At 42.7% G+C, this 18,705-nt stretch overlaps 1 protein-coding gene across 6 annotated transcripts in view; it reads left to right on the top strand.

Annotated features, from left to right (window-relative positions):
• LOC135482868 (dmX-like protein 1) overlaps nt 1–18,705 on the top strand; it is a 40,895-nt gene that overhangs the window by 6,194 nt on the left and 15,996 nt on the right. For all 6 annotated transcript variants that reach the window (XM_064763333.1, XM_064763335.1, XM_064763330.1 and 3 more), the window contains exons 5-26: nt 3,641–3,800; nt 4,179–4,245; nt 4,344–4,516; nt 5,073–5,261; nt 5,533–5,714; nt 6,248–6,514; nt 6,735–6,859; nt 7,032–7,141; nt 7,398–8,078; nt 8,272–8,401; nt 8,518–8,715; nt 9,125–9,320; nt 10,302–10,462; nt 10,611–10,884; nt 11,071–11,211; nt 11,423–13,015; nt 14,759–14,854; nt 15,662–15,816; nt 16,072–16,289; nt 16,386–16,551; nt 16,757–17,927; nt 18,117–18,705. The exon at nt 18,117–18,705 is cut by the window's right edge and continues 18 nt beyond it. In XM_064763333.1, the coding sequence (XP_064619403.1) occupies nt 3,641–3,800; nt 4,179–4,245; nt 4,344–4,516; nt 5,073–5,261; nt 5,533–5,714; nt 6,248–6,514; nt 6,735–6,859; nt 7,032–7,141; nt 7,398–8,078; nt 8,272–8,401; nt 8,518–8,715; nt 9,125–9,320; nt 10,302–10,462; nt 10,611–10,884; nt 11,071–11,211; nt 11,423–13,015; nt 14,759–14,854; nt 15,662–15,816; nt 16,072–16,289; nt 16,386–16,551; nt 16,757–17,927; nt 18,117–18,705 (7,042 nt within the window). The remainder of the gene's footprint in view (nt 1–3,640; nt 3,801–4,178; nt 4,246–4,343; nt 4,517–5,072; nt 5,262–5,532; nt 5,715–6,247; nt 6,515–6,734; nt 6,860–7,031; nt 7,142–7,397; nt 8,079–8,271; nt 8,402–8,517; nt 8,716–9,124; nt 9,321–10,301; nt 10,463–10,610; nt 10,885–11,070; nt 11,212–11,422; nt 13,016–14,758; nt 14,855–15,661; nt 15,817–16,071; nt 16,290–16,385; nt 16,552–16,756; nt 17,928–18,116) is intronic.

Below are 18,705 nucleotides of genomic sequence, written 5' to 3'. Positions count from 1 at the left end.
GAATTATGAGTATTGTTATCCGTTCAGTTCATGTATCAGAAATATTGTTCCTGTTTCACATTCACCAAGTCCAAAATGGAACTTGTACTGGCAGGTGTTTCTTCTGGTAGAGTGAAGGTCTACCTTATCACTGGTTATGTCAAATGAAGATTTACCCATCATCAGCACTACCAGTTAAAAACCCTATTCTTTTTTGTATGCAATTCGTCTATGTATCTTGTTGAGCTTTTTGCTTGAACTGTCAAGACGATTCGATTTGGATGATGGGTATTTGTGATCAGTTGTACATCTCCATATACCGCACAATGTATCACGAGTATTGATTCAACCGGGACATCTTAATCCCAAGATCTGTCCAACTGATGCGGCGCATTTGGTCATCGATAAAATTGCGTGGGAGGTAATTTGTATGCGTGACTCTTTTGTAATGATTTGTCATGAATATCATCGCATGTGGACAGTTGGCCCTGAAACTGATTTCGCTGTTCTTTTGGGAACTGCCACAGGTTTCTTTGTATCAATGAATCCCACTTCTGCTTTGAGTAAAAAGCAGTCTTGTATCATTGTGGCTGTATTGAAGCCTACCCTCCTAGTCCTGGGTGTCGGCACTCAAGATGGACAAATCTTTCAAAGAATCCACGGTATCTATTACTTTTTTTTCAAGCTCATTGCAAATAAAATTGAAAACCCCTCTAAAGGCATCTTGGCCTTTGCGATACAGAACACAGCTATTGCTAGCGAGACTAACACTAGTCGAGATGCCAGGATAGTGTGTACATGTAGAGTGAACAATGCATGTGGGAGACAGATAAAATGCGTGTGTTGTTGAGTCAGCAGAGTTCTATAAATGATGCCTCTTACTCATTTGAAGCCTGATAGTTATGCTGTAAACCAAGAATTGTTTGCAGCTCAATCTTATTTCGCGGTTTCATGAAATCTGTAGATGATTCCAGAGACACAATGGCCGAAAGGCATCAGGAACAATGTATGTACGTCAATCATGTAGGTGGGTGCCAGGTGTTGGGCCAGCAGGGAGAACCAAGGTCAAAATTAGCCACACATGTGTCATCACCTTGGCGGTGAAACATGGTGGTCGGCCTTGAAAACATTGTTTTCGGGCAAAAAACTTGGCATATCAGGCTTTAAATGACTTTGTACCTACCCTCATTGCAAAGAGCTCTGTCTGCCAGAATGCAACACACTTGGATAACTTATTCTATTATTGCATGATGTCGTGCACATCTAATGTTTCCTCCCACGCCCTGGTGATTAGGTTGGCAAGACTGGGTACGCTGACTCAGGCGGGAATATGAAGCTGTGCGGCGAATCAATACAATATTGCCAAATGGCCAGTTTTCGACTCGTCATGTTCATGGTTGTTAGCATTTCGGTATAGGATTCCTGTCAAGGAAATGTATTTGGTCTGTCACCCAGCTGTGGTTTTCCTAGTTACACGAGAGATGCATATTTTTGAATACCCCTGTTCTTGGTGGTTTCAGTTTAGAATGCGAGCAACGAAAGGTGACAAAGCAAGTGTGCGATATTGCTCCCAGCAGTCATGGCCATCCGACCATTGGAAGGACAGCATTCCCTCCATTAAATCTTCCTACAGTTTATAGTCTTGTCATGTTCTTGTCACCCTGGGCAAGGCCAGTATTCTGTCCTCTTCTGCAGTAGGCTACCAACTTATTTCGTCCACACAAGCAGTATTACCTTCTCCTGTGTTGGAACAGCCAGTCGTGGCTTTATTAACCTGATTAAGGCTGCCTTCATCAACAAGTCGACAAGGGAGTTCATAACAAATTGGCAGTACCTGCTCTGGAAAAAGAAAGTGGTAGAGACTCTTCTTGCTTGATCGAAGCAAATCAGGTTACACTGTCAGAGTCATAATGGTAATCAGGGGGCAAAAAGACTGGCTTCATTTTCAAAAGCGATATCGGAACTCTCAAGATGGATGTCATGGATGAACATCCTTGCCCTAGCCTCAGAATCAGATGCAATGCCAGAGACTGGATGTTTGCCATGATGTGCGTTGTACTTATCTCTCTGACCCGGTCATGTTTTGGTCTGATTTCCAATCCATGTACACTAAAAATCAATGACTAGTTATCAGTCTGTCTACTTCAGGACTGTGTTAGCACACAGAATTGCTGTGTCACTTTTGGTACTGCTGTCACATGGGTCTTATCTGTCACATGTGCGTTCTCATATTTGTGTCTCACAATCACAAGATTACATCATATGATCAATTGAAGAGGTGCGTGTATGTGAGAACCCATCTTGAGAAAAACTGATGTATGCTTTGTCCTTTGGTTAAATCAATCCCTCTTCCCCCGTTGACACCCTTGACAGTATTCTTCCCAATAAGAATTGTTTGCACATGTATATGACGATGATGACAACCAGTGCTTGTTTTAACCCCACCCCCAACACTACTTCCACCACTTACATGGCAGAATTTGAATAGGACGCTGATCTAACTACAAAACCTAATTGATCTCCAAACAAGCGATTACCTGATGACATCTGGTGATGACATGGAGTCCCTTAGTTGATGGGTGAATCTGCCTCTGCTGTCGTGAGGTCACATCCAATACATGGCCAGGGAGGCTTGTGGTGCATCCAGATATGACAGACTTCTGGTTTAATCTTTGCTTCTCATGGAATGATTGCGGTTAGATGGGTTAACTGTGCATGCCATGCACATTGATGACCAGAAGACTAAGCTTCCATAGAATATAGGGTACAGCCACATGCAATCTTTTGCAAAATCAATAAAAAAATCTATAGCAATTTCCAGTGGGATGAAATGGTAGACACTGCGATTGATCAGACAAAGGCAACCACAGAAATAGGTTGACCTTAAAATATTTAGCTTTGAACGTGTTGAATAGACAACATCTATAGCAGTTGTTGTTTTTTTTCAGGCATCTTATATGAAGTCTATTGATAACAATGTTATACATAACTATAAAAGAATAAACAAATATCGGTCCTTTTTTTGTAACATGGCATTAAAAGCCTCCTATTCAGAATCTTTTATATCAGGCGTGTGAGTTGCAGAATTCTCGGCAGAATGCCATTTGTCATGGGTTTTTTTAATCGGTGAAAAATCAAAGCTACTGGACAAGTTTTATAGAGAACCAATATTCTTGTGAGACACAGTGTTTGCACCTTTTCGTTATTCGTACCTTTCTAATAATAGGGTGTTCAAATATGAGGAAAGACTTGTCCATGTCTTCAAGAAGGACATTTTAACCCGGCTGAAGGTTTATTGCACACAAATCACTGCTTGCTAAGATGAGGAAATCAATATTCCTTTGGCAACATCTTGAGGCAGTTGCTTTCATATCAATCAGAACTTGAATTATTTAACCATGTATCCATGTGCGTGGAGTATCGATTTTAAACCACACATCAAAGGCTGCACCTTGCTGATTTTGGTTATGTCTTTGTTTTCCATCTCCTAAACTAGTTACTGACCAAGGCTAAAAGAGCCCCCGCCCTCTCCCTGACACATCCCTAAAGACGCACAATGCGAAAGTGTGTTTGCGTTCATGTCAATTGCAACCTAATTCTGACAACCCTTTAAAAAACATTTGACTTAACCTTAACATTTTTGTTCTTTATTTACTTGCAGGATCTCGGCTCCTGACTGGTGGCGACCTCATCCAGATGTGGAAATGTCCAGAGTCACCAGATGATGAAGATGACGAGGCGCAGAAACGACGAGGCAGTGTGGAATTCCATCTCGGAGATGAAAATAGCATGTTAGAGTGGCTGTGTTTATGGCACTGCAGGTCAGTTATAATCTGTATTAATTGTAACCTTGCCTTTGATTCAAGGTGTTTTACCAAGGCATGACTCTGAGCTACACTTTTCTCGAGTTAATGAAAAGCCCTGTCTCTGTGTGGTCGTTTATGATCACCCTTATTGATTTTATTGGGATCATTTCATACTTTTATATGAATAGGCACTGAGGTATTTAAGCTTATTTCCGTAAAATTGATTCCCTTTGCTGAAACATCTGTCGTTTATCACCAATGAATGATCTATGTCGCATGATGTCAATCATCCAATGAAAATCTGATTTAATGTTAAAGGGGCAATATCCCATTAGAGTCACAGTGTTACTGTTAGTATTTCAGCGGATTTATTGTTTCGATTGTATTTTTCAGGACGGCTTCCCCTATTCACCAGATGCGGTTTTCACCAGATGGGCTCCTTTTTGCTACAGTTGGAAAGGTAAAGATTTTTATTCTTATTTCAAGTATCCTTCTAAATTGCATGGAATTTTGGTATTGATATTCTTATCTGTGAAATCAAATATTTTCTGATTTCAGGCCGACCGACTGGTGAAAATCTGGTATGAAAACAACAGACTAAACTTTGCTCTCTCACGAAGTGATAGCTTTAGTCCCAGAAAAGAAGAAGCCAGCTACTCCTTCATCTATATAGCACATCCTAGAGCAGTGACAGGTTTCTCCTGGAGGAAAACGAGCAAACATATGCCAAGGTTTGTAACAGTTGGTAGACGTTTGCTGGGTTATCAACCAACCAAAACACATCATCTCACAGGAGCTTTTCCCAGTCATTCACGGCAGTGACCTTATATCATGCTCATGTGCGTCATAATACATTGTTTCATGATGTCATCGGACTCGTAGAATGCATTTTGCCAATGTAGACCAGACTCCTTAGTGAAATGGTTACGCTATTTAGCAAATACTACAATGATACTATTGAAGTTTCCTCTGCTCAGGAAACGACTGTATTTGTAATTTCCTTCTCATCATCATGGGCATCTGTTGAGATTAATGCTATGGCATTTCGGAGATGGATCGCCCACTTGGCGAGGTTGGGAAGCAAGCTTTCATCTCAGTTAGTTTGTCTGACATCCTTTGAAATGTTAACCCTTTTAAGGGCAAGGTAAAAAAGATAACAATAAATCGAAAAAGGCTTGTGAAATAGACAAATATTATGGTTGATTGGTTTCAAAGTTGTCCTACCTGGCCTTAAGAATATCAGTCTTTCTGTAATATTTAAAATATACTGGTACTTTCTGTTTTCAGAGGATCAGTTGCTAACATGTTGATAACATCATGCCGTGACAGCATCTGTCGTATTTGGTGCGAGACAGTCGTACCGGATGACGGCTTGGTGGATCCTCGTCAGATAGATCCTGTCCTGATGAAGCAGAATACCAAGTTCCACACTGCACGGTACAGGACGCAGTTCATGCAGAGTTTAAAGAATATAAAGTAAGTGTGGTTCTTAGACTAGTCACAGTGATATGGACGCTTGGGACTGCCACTCCAGGGGCCTGGTGTGGGGGGACACGGCATCAGTCATTGCAAACCCCAGCTGACATGGTGCAGAATTGTGCCAGATTTTCACTGTTCAAGACTTGATGAATTTCATAACTGCCAACTTTAGAACTGTGACTAATTTCTAAAGTTCAGAGTTTGTAAAGGGTGTACATGATGATATATTTGGAGCACTACAGAATCAAGTGCATTTAACTTGTTTCAGGCAAGGTCTGAATGCACGGAAGAGAAGAATTAGTGGCCTTGGTTTAGCATCCTCCAACACCCAACCACCGCAACTGCCGAGTATGAAGGGTGTCCATGACTCTCATAAGTTCACTGCCAACATGAATGGTATCACACCCATGCTTCACTTTCATCTTGCTGCTAGTATCAACCCAGAAACTGGTAAGTTCTAATATACCTCTGAAACTTTCAATCATTTTCCTGATTGTAACACTGAGAAATACTCTATTCCAATCATATATCCAGTGATCGAGTGAGGACGCATGCATTGACAGTGTTGTTTTTGCAATGAATGTATTGTCGGCTGCTTCATGGGCTCTCGAGATCAAGACTGAGGAGTCCTTAGGCCAATAACCCTGCTTGTTGCAGGACTATGGTGGCATGTGATGTGTATAATGCAGAAGAAGACAAAACCTTTATGGTACACTGGCTTAACAGTAAAGAGAGTTCATGTTGAATCGGGTAACATCTTCCAATGTTTGACAAAGTAAGCAATGATGGCAATGTCTCTAAATCTACATTGCACTTTCTTTTTCCAGGTATCCCTCTTCTGCCCACAATTGGCAATACTAATGTACCTTCTTTATCCAGATATCCCTCTTCTACCCACAATTGGCAACACTAATGTACCTTCTTTATCCAGATATCCCTCTTCTACCCACAATTGGCAACACTAATGTACCTTCTTTATCCAGATATCCCTCTTCTACCCACAATTGGCAACACAAACTATCTTCACGAGTCCAACTTTGTGGTGCATTGGCTCAACAACAAGGAGTTACACTTCACATTAGAATCGGAACGAATCCTGCAAGATTTGACCAAGAAGGCTGGTGACGACGGCGACGAATCCAGTGTGGAAGATGACGAAGAGGGAAAGGACTCTGCAAATGAGAACGAGGTTGAGGACGAGGTTGTCGATGACGAAGAGGACGATCAGTTCTTTTTAGATAACAAGGATGGTGAGTGAGCTAAATAACACAAATTAGTTTGTCATACTGTAAAGTAAAGTTGGTTTATTTGTCATAGTATTATTTATTAAAACAGGTGCCACAAGACTGTGAAATTGGCTTATCTGTCCAGCTGATGCATCTTGAATCATAATAGAGAAGTGTTCATGGTAACTTTACATATCAAGTGCGTACTGATCTGGTGAAGATATTTTGTGTGCTAACTTTCCAGCTGATTTCAAGCGAGGTCCTCTAATCCGTCGAGATAACCAGATCAGTATGGAAAGTGAGGAAAGCCATCACTCACGGTCTGTAACAGGAGATGCAGAAAATGGGCCATTACCTGATTCAAAAAAGGTGGGTGCAAGCAGTGTTTTTCCTGGCTTTTGACTTGATTTGAATGTGTCGGACCTACCAGTAGCTCATTATCATATTTTGCCTGGATGCCAATTTTGTTTTTTGATATTATGAACAGTAAACCTAATCTGGGTTGAAACCTCACTAATATCCTCCATTTTTTCTCATTCAGCCGTTGCGTGATAGTCTAGATAGCAAGATAGAAAAGCTGCTCCGTGACTGGCACCAGAGTGCTGATATGCTGTTCATGGTTCATCCTGTTGATGGTAGTTTTCTTGTCTGGTAAGGATGATTTCTTAAAATGAATTCTTTCAGTTTGGAAAATTGGAATTCGATATGACAGGCATGATAGAAAGGATTTGTTGTGACAAATATTGGTCAAGGTTGTTTCAGGTACCCAGCTGGTGACTGCTTTAAATCTGCTTGGATGCTTTCTAGGTCACCGTCCCAAAAGTGCCTTTATTCTACTTTCCTCATGAACTACCAACATGGGTCACAAAGATGATGATGATTATACAAACTGACTTCTATTTTGCAGGTTGGTTGAGTGGCTGGATGAGTATGTCCCTTGTTCATTCCGACAAGCCCAGATCAGTTTCTCTTCTCGAATACCTCATGCCTTTCCTGTAGGTGACGCCACCACGATGTCAACAAACCTCAAACTTTATTGTAATTACATCAAACCAGACATAAAAACCAAACTGAAATCGGAGAATAAACGTAATATGAATATGGACATTCCAAAAATACAAATATATTCTGCAAACGCATCGGGCAAGAATTCTCCAGGACAAAGTGATAATACCTTGATGCCTAATGTTCTGATGCTTTCCAAGCACAACAGTGGCTCGCTGAATCAGTGGCAGATTAGTTTTGCGGAAACTTCAAAGTTTTCAATGGTCTTGAGTGTGGCGCATGCGTCCAGAGCCAGCGGGCACAGATTCAGAACGAACAGTGCAGCGTGCCATCCTGTCCTGCCCTTACTTCTGACGACATCACATCACAACATGCCTAATGAGACGGACAAGGGGCGTCCAAGAATGGGGTCTATGTCCAGCTGGTGTGAGGCGACGGGGTTGTGCAGCGAGTTGATCTTGTGGCGTGTGGATCCTGTGGGCCCATTATCCAAGTCTGGCGGTATCACGGAGCTGGCGAGAATCAATGCACCACATTTGTCAGCATTCTCGAATGTTGCCTGGGTGCCTACACTTTTGCCAAGGTAAAGTCAATTCGCTTAGCTGTGTCAGCAGAGATTGTTTTTTCTGTTGCATGCTACCTAGTAATAACTTAAATCCACCAAAACCCAACAGATAGGGGGCATTCTCTTTAGTTTGGAGTCGTTTGAAGAAAGTTCCCTGTTGGGATTTCTACATTATATTGTGTCCTTTTCAGTTCAAAATCTTCTGTTTCAGCTCTACGCTGGGTACAGGCAGTAATTCACCGAGTGCCCTGTTTGTGGCCTCAGACGGTCATAGTCTTCGAGTTTACCAAGCTGTGATAGATGCCCGCACACTACTGGCTGATGTGCAACGGAGGAAAGAGGTAAGGAATCCCTTTGTTAATTGAAGTAATGAGTGTGATATTGACTCCGTTCAAATTCTCCACTGAAAACTGTTATCGTTTGTGTTCCAGTTCTTACAATTTTGAATTTGTTTCAGTCCGTGGGTCAACTTAGCAGCTCGTCATCTGCGTATGAAGAGAACAGTCACACAAGCAACACCATGCAAGATAAGAATGACGTGTTTAAGATTGTTAGTCAGCAGAGTACGGCCAGGCCGGGCTGCATCGTGGAACTGGACGCTATTGCGGACGCTAAACAAGACTGGCAGCAGACGCAGTTCCTGCATATATTCCAGGTTGGTGCTCTACCTCTCAATTCACGTGCAGTGAAGGCCGTCTGGACTAGGAAAGTGTCCGAGTTTTTACTGAGAGGTTACATTTTAGACCTGGGAATGAAACTGTAGACGGGACAAACCATTTGCCAGACGGGGGAGTTCCAAGTAGTGCATGTAATGCAATGCATGAGTACTATGTACAGGTGACTCCCTATTGGGTCATTCACTTGTGACCAGGCCACAAGCGCTACCTGTTTAAGCTCTTTGAGAATTTTCTGATTATAAAGCACTATATGACAAGTTACATTAGTAATCAGGTGCTAAAATCAATGTTAGCTTGTTTTGTTTGGAGAAGCTGAAAGTTGTTTAAGATTGTACAGCAGATGTAGTTCTTTTCTGATGACCTCCTGTCCATAACTTCACCTTGCAGGATCAAATGATCACTGGACAAAAGAACATGAAGTATGACACTAACGGTCAGGCACAAATGGAGGCGATCATTGACCTGAGGAACATCACCATCTTCGAGGAAAACTTCTTCCTAGTGGTCATCGAGAAGTTGAATAATGGCGGCTCGGTTTTACATATGTGGCGGATTATCATATCATCACAACCAGAAAATGCAGGTTAGTATAGAACAATTTAAGGAGATGCCTAAAACCCACTTACTCACTTGAGTAGAGTAGATATTTTTGTCATCATAAACATTATAAAAGTGCGTTTTCAACCCGTCTCGTCTCTGATACTTGCAGTCGTTCCATTTTTCTGTGTTTTGTTTAATTGTTGGCGTTCTACCAATTCAGATTTTTGCTGTTGTGCGTTTTTTCAATATCATATTATACTTTGTGCCTCTGTTTTTGTATGTAAAACCCCCATGCCTTAAAAGGAATTCTGTGTTCAGCAATTTGTCTGAATGTTTTGAAATGTTCTCCTCTTCGTCATTGTTCGTCAGGTGTTTCCGACCACATGCTGTCATGTGCGCTTTTTGACTTTGGTGAGAGAATAGTAGTTATAGTATCCCTCCCTCTCCTGTCAAAAGATACTGTACCTTTTCATTTTTTGGGCAAAAATAGTACTAATCCTATACCAGTCCCTCAGTCAAGTCTATTCTAAAACAAATCCTAATAATTCATGTACATTTCATCTGTGTCGATATGGTTTTGGTTTCATCCCTTAGAATTAGCATTATCGTCCTCCCTTTCTGTCCCCTATCTTCAGTCCAGTAGACTTTTAGTTCCCACAACTGTAGGAATTCATTTTGGATGGGGAAAATGTGCCTGAAGTGATTATAGATTTGGAAAGGATGAGTTGAGGAAGAGAAGGTCGGAGTAAGTTCCGACTATAGTGCCTAAAAGATTATCCATCAGTGTGGCAGCACTGTGACAAAAACCTTCAAGACCTTGAACACTTGAAATGGAAAGAATCAAGCACTTGTCAACCCTATCATAAAAGTGGGAGCTAGTATGAGTTACATATGCAAAGAGGAGAGCTATTGAGTACCAAATGGGGGAAAAACCGACTGGGGAATTATGCTTTGGTTGGCGGTCATCGCTGCCTATTGGCACGGACTTGGATCAAATGCCTCATCTTTTGTCTCATTATTCCAGTAAAAGAAGACGTCGAGACGGGTTACATGAGTACGGAGTCATTCTACATCCGGCAAGGAGACGAGGATGATGAGGAAGAGGACTTCCTTGCCGCAACCCAAGTGCCTCCCGCTGCACAAGGCAAAACTGGCATGATCAAGCTTTCAATAACAACAACAAAGGTGAGGGAAATTGAACCTCCCTTGCTGACATCTCTCTTATGAGGACAACCCCTATATTAGTATCAAGGACATTAGTTTCGGTCCCACTTTAGTTGTCTCTCTTCAATTTGACCTCACTGATCAGTTGCCTCCTTTTTTCACGATCCAGGTGTGCACACAGATGTTGGAGTTACCAGAAGGCATTGAAGTGATCAGTTCAAATGTTGCTGCCGGACATCTGAGTTCCTCCTCCATCTACCCTGCATGCTTTGCACCATACTTGTTCGCGACGCCTTGTTCCGATGGACGGATTCGCTTCTGGAACTGTCAGGTTGAGGATGTTTTGGACGAGAACGGAAGTGGACAGACGGTGCAGAAATATGGTTGGAATGAGTGGGAGATGATGATAAGAAACGAGGAGACTAGTGCCATTCATGTCCCAGGTATGCCAAATATTTTTTTAAAAATTGGCTTGTTTAAATGGCCCAGGGTGGGCATCAGAGGGATTTCAGCTTTGGGGTGGAGACAGAAATGGGTCCTGGGGCCTAGTTCACAAAGAAGCTACGTTGAATCCACGGCACTCCCTTGTCGAAATTCCCTATGTTAAGACATTTCTCCTTTCCTTTTAGGCAAACCTATCACTGTTAGCTGTGCGTACAGTGGACGTGTGGCCATTGCATACCGGATGGGAAGAATCCGAACTTGTGTTGACAACCCTGAGAACAAATTCGTCAATCTGTGTGTGTCTATTTATGAATGTGAATCAACAGGTGAGTTTGATTATCGAAACATATCATATGGTACATTTAATCTTTTGTTCTAGCTGACAATTATTGATTGAAATAGTGTAAAAGCATCTTGGAAGTAAAATATTTGAGGAATGTGCAGTAATGCTCAGTTCCATGTCCACGTCAAATTTGACTAGACTTTATAAGTGTTATAGAGGGTGCAATGAAGACATCTTCTCTGTTTTCCTTTCAGGTGGGAGTGAATGGGTCCTGGAGGACACGATAGAGTTAAAGAACATTTCCATACCTGATCCCAAAGCTGAAATTGATCTCAGTTACATTGATTCATATCACAGCCCAAGGCATGAGGAAGTCAAACATCTCGTATCCCCCACATCAGGGCGGGGCTCAAGCGGCATGGGGCGGTCCGCTTCGATTCCAAGCCTGAGTACCATTTTCAGTGTCAAGAAGTATATTGCGGAGCGGGGGAATAAGTCTGGTATGCTGCGACAGAAGCATCTTGTACAATTAGATTGGGTTTCGTTAGAGGATGGGTCACATATACTGACTGTAGGGGTAGGGTCTAAGATCTTGATGTATGCTCCTGTGTCAACAGAAATCGCACAAGCCACACAAAAAGAACAAAGTGTGGTACGGTCGCCTAGTCATGCCCGCCCCATACTGCAGAAGAGTAAGTCTATGACGGTGCCGAATATGGTGGAGGAGATACGATGGATGAAGCTGAGGAGTATCGACCTCACGACCGCTGATGGGTTACCCCCGCTGCCAATGCACGTCTCTTGGGCTAGAGACGGTATCTTAGTGGTCGGAATGGATAATGAGATGCATGTCTACTCTCAATGGAAGGGCCAGTCTGAAGGCGGCGACTCCATAAGCGAGCACGATGTCCTCCCAGGCGGCGAAGTTGACAAGCGCAGCCTGACAGATTTCAATCTGATGAGCTCGCCTGCCACTCTATCCACGGTTATGAAGCGAAATACAAGTTTCTTGAAACCTTCGCACTCGTCGTCGAGTCTTATGTTAACTGGGTCGAGTGTGAATGAACCGAAGAAGAAGGATCCGAGTAATTGGAAGAAACTTTCCAAGAGTGAGAGTACCACCAGTCTTCAGTGGATCCAAGACTGCGGTTTGTTTGAAGCTGCCCGCATTGCTAACCCAGTACTTCCACAATACCACCCAAAACTTCTACTTGAGTTACTGAACTTTGGGAAAATTCGGCGTGTCAAAGCCATCCTTGCTCACCTGACGCGATGCATTGCGGGAAGCATGGTGTTTGCGTCCAACATGCAGCCGTCGAAAACACGCCGCATGTCGTTGAGTGCATCTAGTCCCACTGAGCAGAGCACCTTACAAGAGGAGGTCTTGGACTACATTGAAATCAATTCAATTCCGCCACTCCCTCTGTACGCCTTGACAGCTGCTGATACCGACACCGTCATCCAAGCAGAAGGCAAGGTCTCCTCACCCTTTGGTGCCCCAGGGCAAACGGACCATGACTACAGCACTCTCTTTGCAACTAAACCAGACGACGACGACGACTTCGATACAGCCTTAATGGACGAAGAAGATGATGTGTTTAATGAAGATGGTGAAATCAACAGTTCCAAAAGGCGGCGCCACACCTCTGGCAGCGTGAGCGGCACGAGTAATCCGAACTACTTCGGTCCATCGCAGGCGCGTACATTGACTCGCCATCTCACCCACACCCATCTTCCTGGGCTCTCAAGCCTGGATCAGATGTATCTATTGGCCCTGGCAGACACCGTTTCAAACACGAGCACTGATTTCTCCGACAAGTTTGCTCCAGATCGTGCAGTCAGAAGCGGTAAGCCAAGTAATCAATGTGCCCAATCGATATGACTTTACTGTGTTGGGAATACATTTCCTGTAATGAGCTTTTGCGACTGGTGAAATCAAAGTGTGTCAGGAGTACATTTCACCCCTCTAAAAGTCGTTTTAGAAGTGATTTGGGCGAGTCTGTTGTGGCCATAACCAGTTTATTCATTCGATTGGGCACAATATTAGTCTGAATCTTAATTTTCTTAAATCTTTTGTTTGACAATAGTTTATTTTCACTGGCTGTTTGATTTTTGGGATTACTCTTTTCCATTTCTGATTCAAACATTGGTGAAATATTCTAACTTTATACAACAAAAAGTCCATACACTTGAATGAATTATGAAATTATTCTAAGAGTTTGGGGAAACAGGTCAGTTTTGAAGAACATGTAGAAATGTTTTATACATTTTAGTGTGTCTGTTGTTGCTGTAGTTAAGTACTGTAGCCTGTAGGTAATAGTTTATTCTCTCTAGACATAGCTTTGATTCATTTTTACCTCGCATGGTGCATGATAGGTACCTGAGTGTCAACAAAGAATCCCTTCCCTTTTGCATTGTCATAGACACCAGCCAATGCTTACCAGAACCAGAAAATGCATCCACCATTGGACAATTAGAATGGTGCAGTCAATAAATTGCCCTGCAGACTGGCAGTTTTTATTTCAGCGACTTGGACAAAATTGCTTGTTTGCAAGGTCATCGCAGGTGGATGATTTACGATTTCATTTAATTTGACACTTTTACTTCTTTACATTTACACGTTAGACATTCGCAACAGCACTTTGACTCTTCCAGAATCATTAGTTATTTCAAACTTTGGCCTATATCTCGGACACGGTATATTGGAAATATAAATAGGGGTATCTTGCACAGGCAAACATGGTCGTCGTAAAGTAGACCATAAACTGAAGACATACAAATTCCTTGTTACCTGTACACACAACATTGTATCAACTTGGTCGATATCTTTAGTTTGTTGCTTTTGGTTGTAAGATTTTATGAAGTGAATGAAACTTTGCCTGGATTTTTTGACGTACTTGATAGAGAAATCGAAATCCTACTCCTCTGACATGTGGCATGTTATTTTTTGGGCCAAAGTTTTAAATAATGTTGACTGATTTTCCATTTTTTTACTACTTTCTATCTCACATACATCTAGCCGTCATGTAGCCCACATAGAGCAGATATTTTTCAGTCTTCAGGTCTTAATGATAGGTGTCGCCACTTGAGGCAGTTTTACTCTAATAGAAGATTCTTGAGTGCCCTGGCTGGTGGGTGGAAGCCAAATTTAGCCCCGTATTGGTCATAGACTAATTGGCAGGGGAGCATGGTGACGGTAGTGGCTGCCATTTTACCTCCAGATCTTGGTTGAGAACTGGTCCTGTATGACTTGGAGCTTGAAACCATAATGATTTGCATGTCAGCGGCCATACCCCACTGCAAAGTTTATGTGGTTGATCCATCAGCTTCCCGGCCTGGTATATTGGCAGTAAAATGGTGGCCAGTACCAACGCTCTCTGCCGATTGAAAGTACTGAGGACCGACATGAAATGAGGTCTCTTGTTCTGTGATTGGCACTTTTACCAACAGGAATATTTCAGGTCAAACTGACCAGGAGCATTGCAAGACTTACCAGCGTTTGAATTCTTTCAACTGAAAGTGAGCCTCCTATGGTGATACCTATGATATTCGATGCATGCTTGCATAAACTAAGCTCTGTTCTATTGTAGTTGTGACTGCCCATCAGCAGGATGGTGGAACGAGTGCTTTTGGTGCAGGAACCCGAGGATATGCCTCAGCTGGGGGCGCACCCCTGGGGCCAGCTGGTAGGTCCAGCAGTTTATTATTTTATACAAACCAGATTCACCCCACAGTTGAGATCAAATTTCAGTAGACCCATTCCAATAACACTTTAACCAACCCCTCCACACCACATACATGTATGCAGTTGATATTCTGCAAAATTGTATGTCAAATCAGACAAAGTTCTGCTTGTTGATGAAGTTCCTCTTTGTAGTGATAGCATACTGGAGCTTGAAATGGAAATTAACAATTAGTAAAATGTATCTTGAAACATAACACTAAATCTCAAATATCCTTCTCTCCACACCCTTCCCTTTCTCCTGCATGCTAGCATCCTGAGCTTGGCTTCCTAGCTCTTGATTTGAACTTTGCTAGACCTCGGGTCAATGTGATTCTTTGTAGTATTCTCTTGCTAGAAGGTGTTAACTGATAATAACAACGCAGCATAAAATAGCTTTATTGATGATATGTCTTTCATGAGAAGTTGTTGAGGACTTTTCATTTCATCATTGGATAATCTCTGAATTGATAATCTAAAGTTTAGAGGTCCCTCAGAATATCTTTGATGATGTAGGTTTGATGAAGAAGAATCTGGATACGTTATGGTGAAAATAAAAGGGTTTAAGTGAAGGATTCTTAGAAATATGCACATCTGTCCTATGCCTGTGTTAAAGTTTTGCACTTCTTAAGTTCAGAGGGTTCTTTTTTTGTATTCATAAGGTCATACTGACCCTCTCCCATCTTGACCTTTTATTTTCCGCCCCCAACTTTGAATATAATCTATAATGCCTCAAGCTAAAGTATACCTCTACTCCTGACTCATTTTCTAGACTCGATGGACGACTGTGGCCTCCGTTACATGCTAGCTATGAGACATCACATCTACCTGATCAACACGCTACCCATGTTCCAACGGGCACGCCTACAGAAGGAAGGTCTCGGTGGCGCGTATCTTGTCTGGGCATTCCATTCAGAGGCTGAAGAGGTTTGTGCCTTGTGATGGTCAGCGCTGCATCATGGATATTCTCAAAAAACATCAGCGAAAATCAGATTCATTTAGCCACTATGGCTTGAAACAGAAAAAAACACGATAACTCCACCAGGGTATTACATTGTTTTGATAGAGACGGGACGTCAGTTTTGTTGAGTTTTGATGTCATTTTGACATATACCCTTGTGAAAATCTGTGTCGCCTACTGGGATGCTGATTTCTATTGAAACTAATTTGTTATCATTACAGGAATTGTTATCGATCATCCCAGGTATGTGCCGCGGTGACCCTACGTGGGCTGAGCTGAAGCAATATGGCGTTGGCTGGTGGGTGAGGAACAATAATACACTGAGGAGGTGCATAGAGAAAGTGGCCAAGGCTGCCTTCAACCAGAAGAAGGAGCCACTCGATGCAGCTCTGTACTATCTTGCCATGAAGAAGAAGAATCTGCTGTGGGGACTGTTCAGGTAAGGTAGCTAATGATGCATTTATTTTATTCCAAAATCTCGTACATTTGTTTTCTTCAAGTTCAAAACCTTCATGGATTTTATATTTTCGTGCAGGTCTGTCAGTGACACAAAGATGGTGGATTTCTTCAAACACAACTTCCAAGAGGATAGGTGGCGCCGTGCAGCTCTGAAGAATGCGTTCGCCTTGTTGGGAAGGCAACGATTTGAGCATGCTACGGCATTCTTCCTCCTTGCTGGATCAGTCCGAGACGCCATTGAGGTTAGTTATATCATAGAATCAATAAGGACAAGTATTATTTGTTGTGGTTGTCATTAACTACAGTGTAGTGCTCCTGGCCATATTGCTAAAATGTCTCAGTGGTGCCTAATATCAACTAGTATTCACACTAGTATTATCATTACGGAAGGTTTCTCATTTTACATGTACCTGCACCTCGTAAATTTTACATCTCTCCCTGTTCTAGGTCTGCCTGAACAAAATGGATGATATCCAGTTGGCGATGGTCATAGCACGCCTCTACGAGACAGAACTTGACGATGCGATGCCAGTGAACATGAAGCGTATCTTGTATGAGGAGATCCTGGGAATGGATGCAGTAGGGGAGAATTATCACCATCACAAAGCACACAGTGACCCATTCCTACGTAGTATGGCATTATGGATGTTGAAGGACTACAGCAGTGCACTTTCTACGCTTCTCCAATCTGGGACGGCGCGGAACTTCTACAGCACAGATGATGACTTTGCCTCCTACACTGCTAATCCTAGTGTTTTCAATTTCTATGTGTACTTGCGGACTCATCCTCTCCTAGTCAGACAATACCTTGCTACAACTGCCTTAGAAAAGAACAAACAAGTCCTGTTATCGGGATTCACACGGGGCATGCATTCTTCGTCTGTTGATCAAAATGTTACATATGTCGACAAGATAACCCCCATGGAAAGACGCCTGTATTTTGCGACAGCGCATGCACATTTCAAGACAGGGTGTCCATTGTTGGCATTGGAAGTTCTGACGAAGCTCCCGGAATGCACTGTGATGGACATTGATTCCTCAGAGGAGGGGTCAGTTAAAGCAGAGTTTGAACGATCGGACAGTTCCATTGAGACGGGTACAATAAACATAAACATTGGTGATAAACCGCAACAGAATGCCTCAACGTTTGATTGGAGTCAACCGGTATCGAGTAAAAAGGATACGTCAAATGACTTTGATTGGGGGACGCCTATAACGTTTCAAGCCAAGAAAGACGACGATGACATTGACTGGAGCAAACCATTGACGAGCAATCGATTCAAAGATATGGATTACAATTTTGATGACGACGGTGACACCAAGTCCGATAGCGAGATCGAATCCAAAGATAAACTCAAGTCAAAGAGTTTAGATGTTCCAGATATCACCAAGGATGATACCCCGACAAAACCACCGCAGATGGACATCATGGCGCAACAATTACGGTTTATCGCGTGTCTGAAAATCATGATGGAGGAGTTGAGCACGCTGGCGACCGGGTTTGAAGTTGATGGCGGCCAGTTGAGGTATCAGCTGTACATTTGGTTGGAGAGGGAATGCGAGACTCTCAAGACTATCTGTCGCTATGGAATGGATCTCACCGAACAATCAGAAGCCAGTGAGTAGAAATATTTATTATGTCCAGTGAAAATGAGGTCAAGTTAATTGTCATTACAGTCCATTCCTGGAAAACTTGTTCACTGCTACGCCTTCATTGAAAGAGTTGTCCGTACAGAATTTTGTTTCATATGCTATACCGCATGGCAGATTTCAGGGTGAATAAAATTAAGTGCCTTGCTTCTTTCAGGGAAAGCTGAATCCAAGCTTGATGTGGATAAGGATACCAGTAGTACCATAGATAGGATGACTCTCTCCATGGTAGATATGGGTAAGCCAACCCTGCACGAGGTGCTCAAGGCAGAGAAACTAGACTTTGAGGCGAAACTAGAAAGGATGGCACGGCGGAAACAATGGTTGAAGGCCAATCAACAACTGTTGCGAACACTGCTGAGTTATTGTAGTCTCCAGGGGCTGACAGGCGGCGGACTTGCATCGGTCCGAATGGAACTGATCCTACTACTGCAAGAGCTTCAACAGGAGAAGACCCAACAACAGCTGCTCTCACCGCTGCCATTCCCGACAACACTTCCACTTCTTTCCGCAAGCATTGCCAGTTCGAAGACTGTCATCTCCGACCCCATACGTCATCTGCAGTGTCTCTCACAAGATCTCCTACATTCCATTGTTGAGTTCAAGACGCCCCCTGTCTGCGGCTCCATGCTTCCGATGGTGACGACATTGCGGAATCTGAGTGCTGCCTTGTCTGCTTGTATCTACCAGTGCCTGTGTGACAGTGATAATTTCATCGTATCCATGAATGATAACATTGATATTGG

Source organism: Lineus longissimus, chromosome 2 (genome assembly GCF_910592395.1).
Source record: "Lineus longissimus chromosome 2, tnLinLong1.2, whole genome shotgun sequence".
NCBI lineage: Eukaryota > Metazoa > Nemertea > Pilidiophora > Heteronemertea > Lineidae > Lineus > Lineus longissimus.
This window is presented reverse-complemented; position numbering and strand designations above follow the sequence as displayed.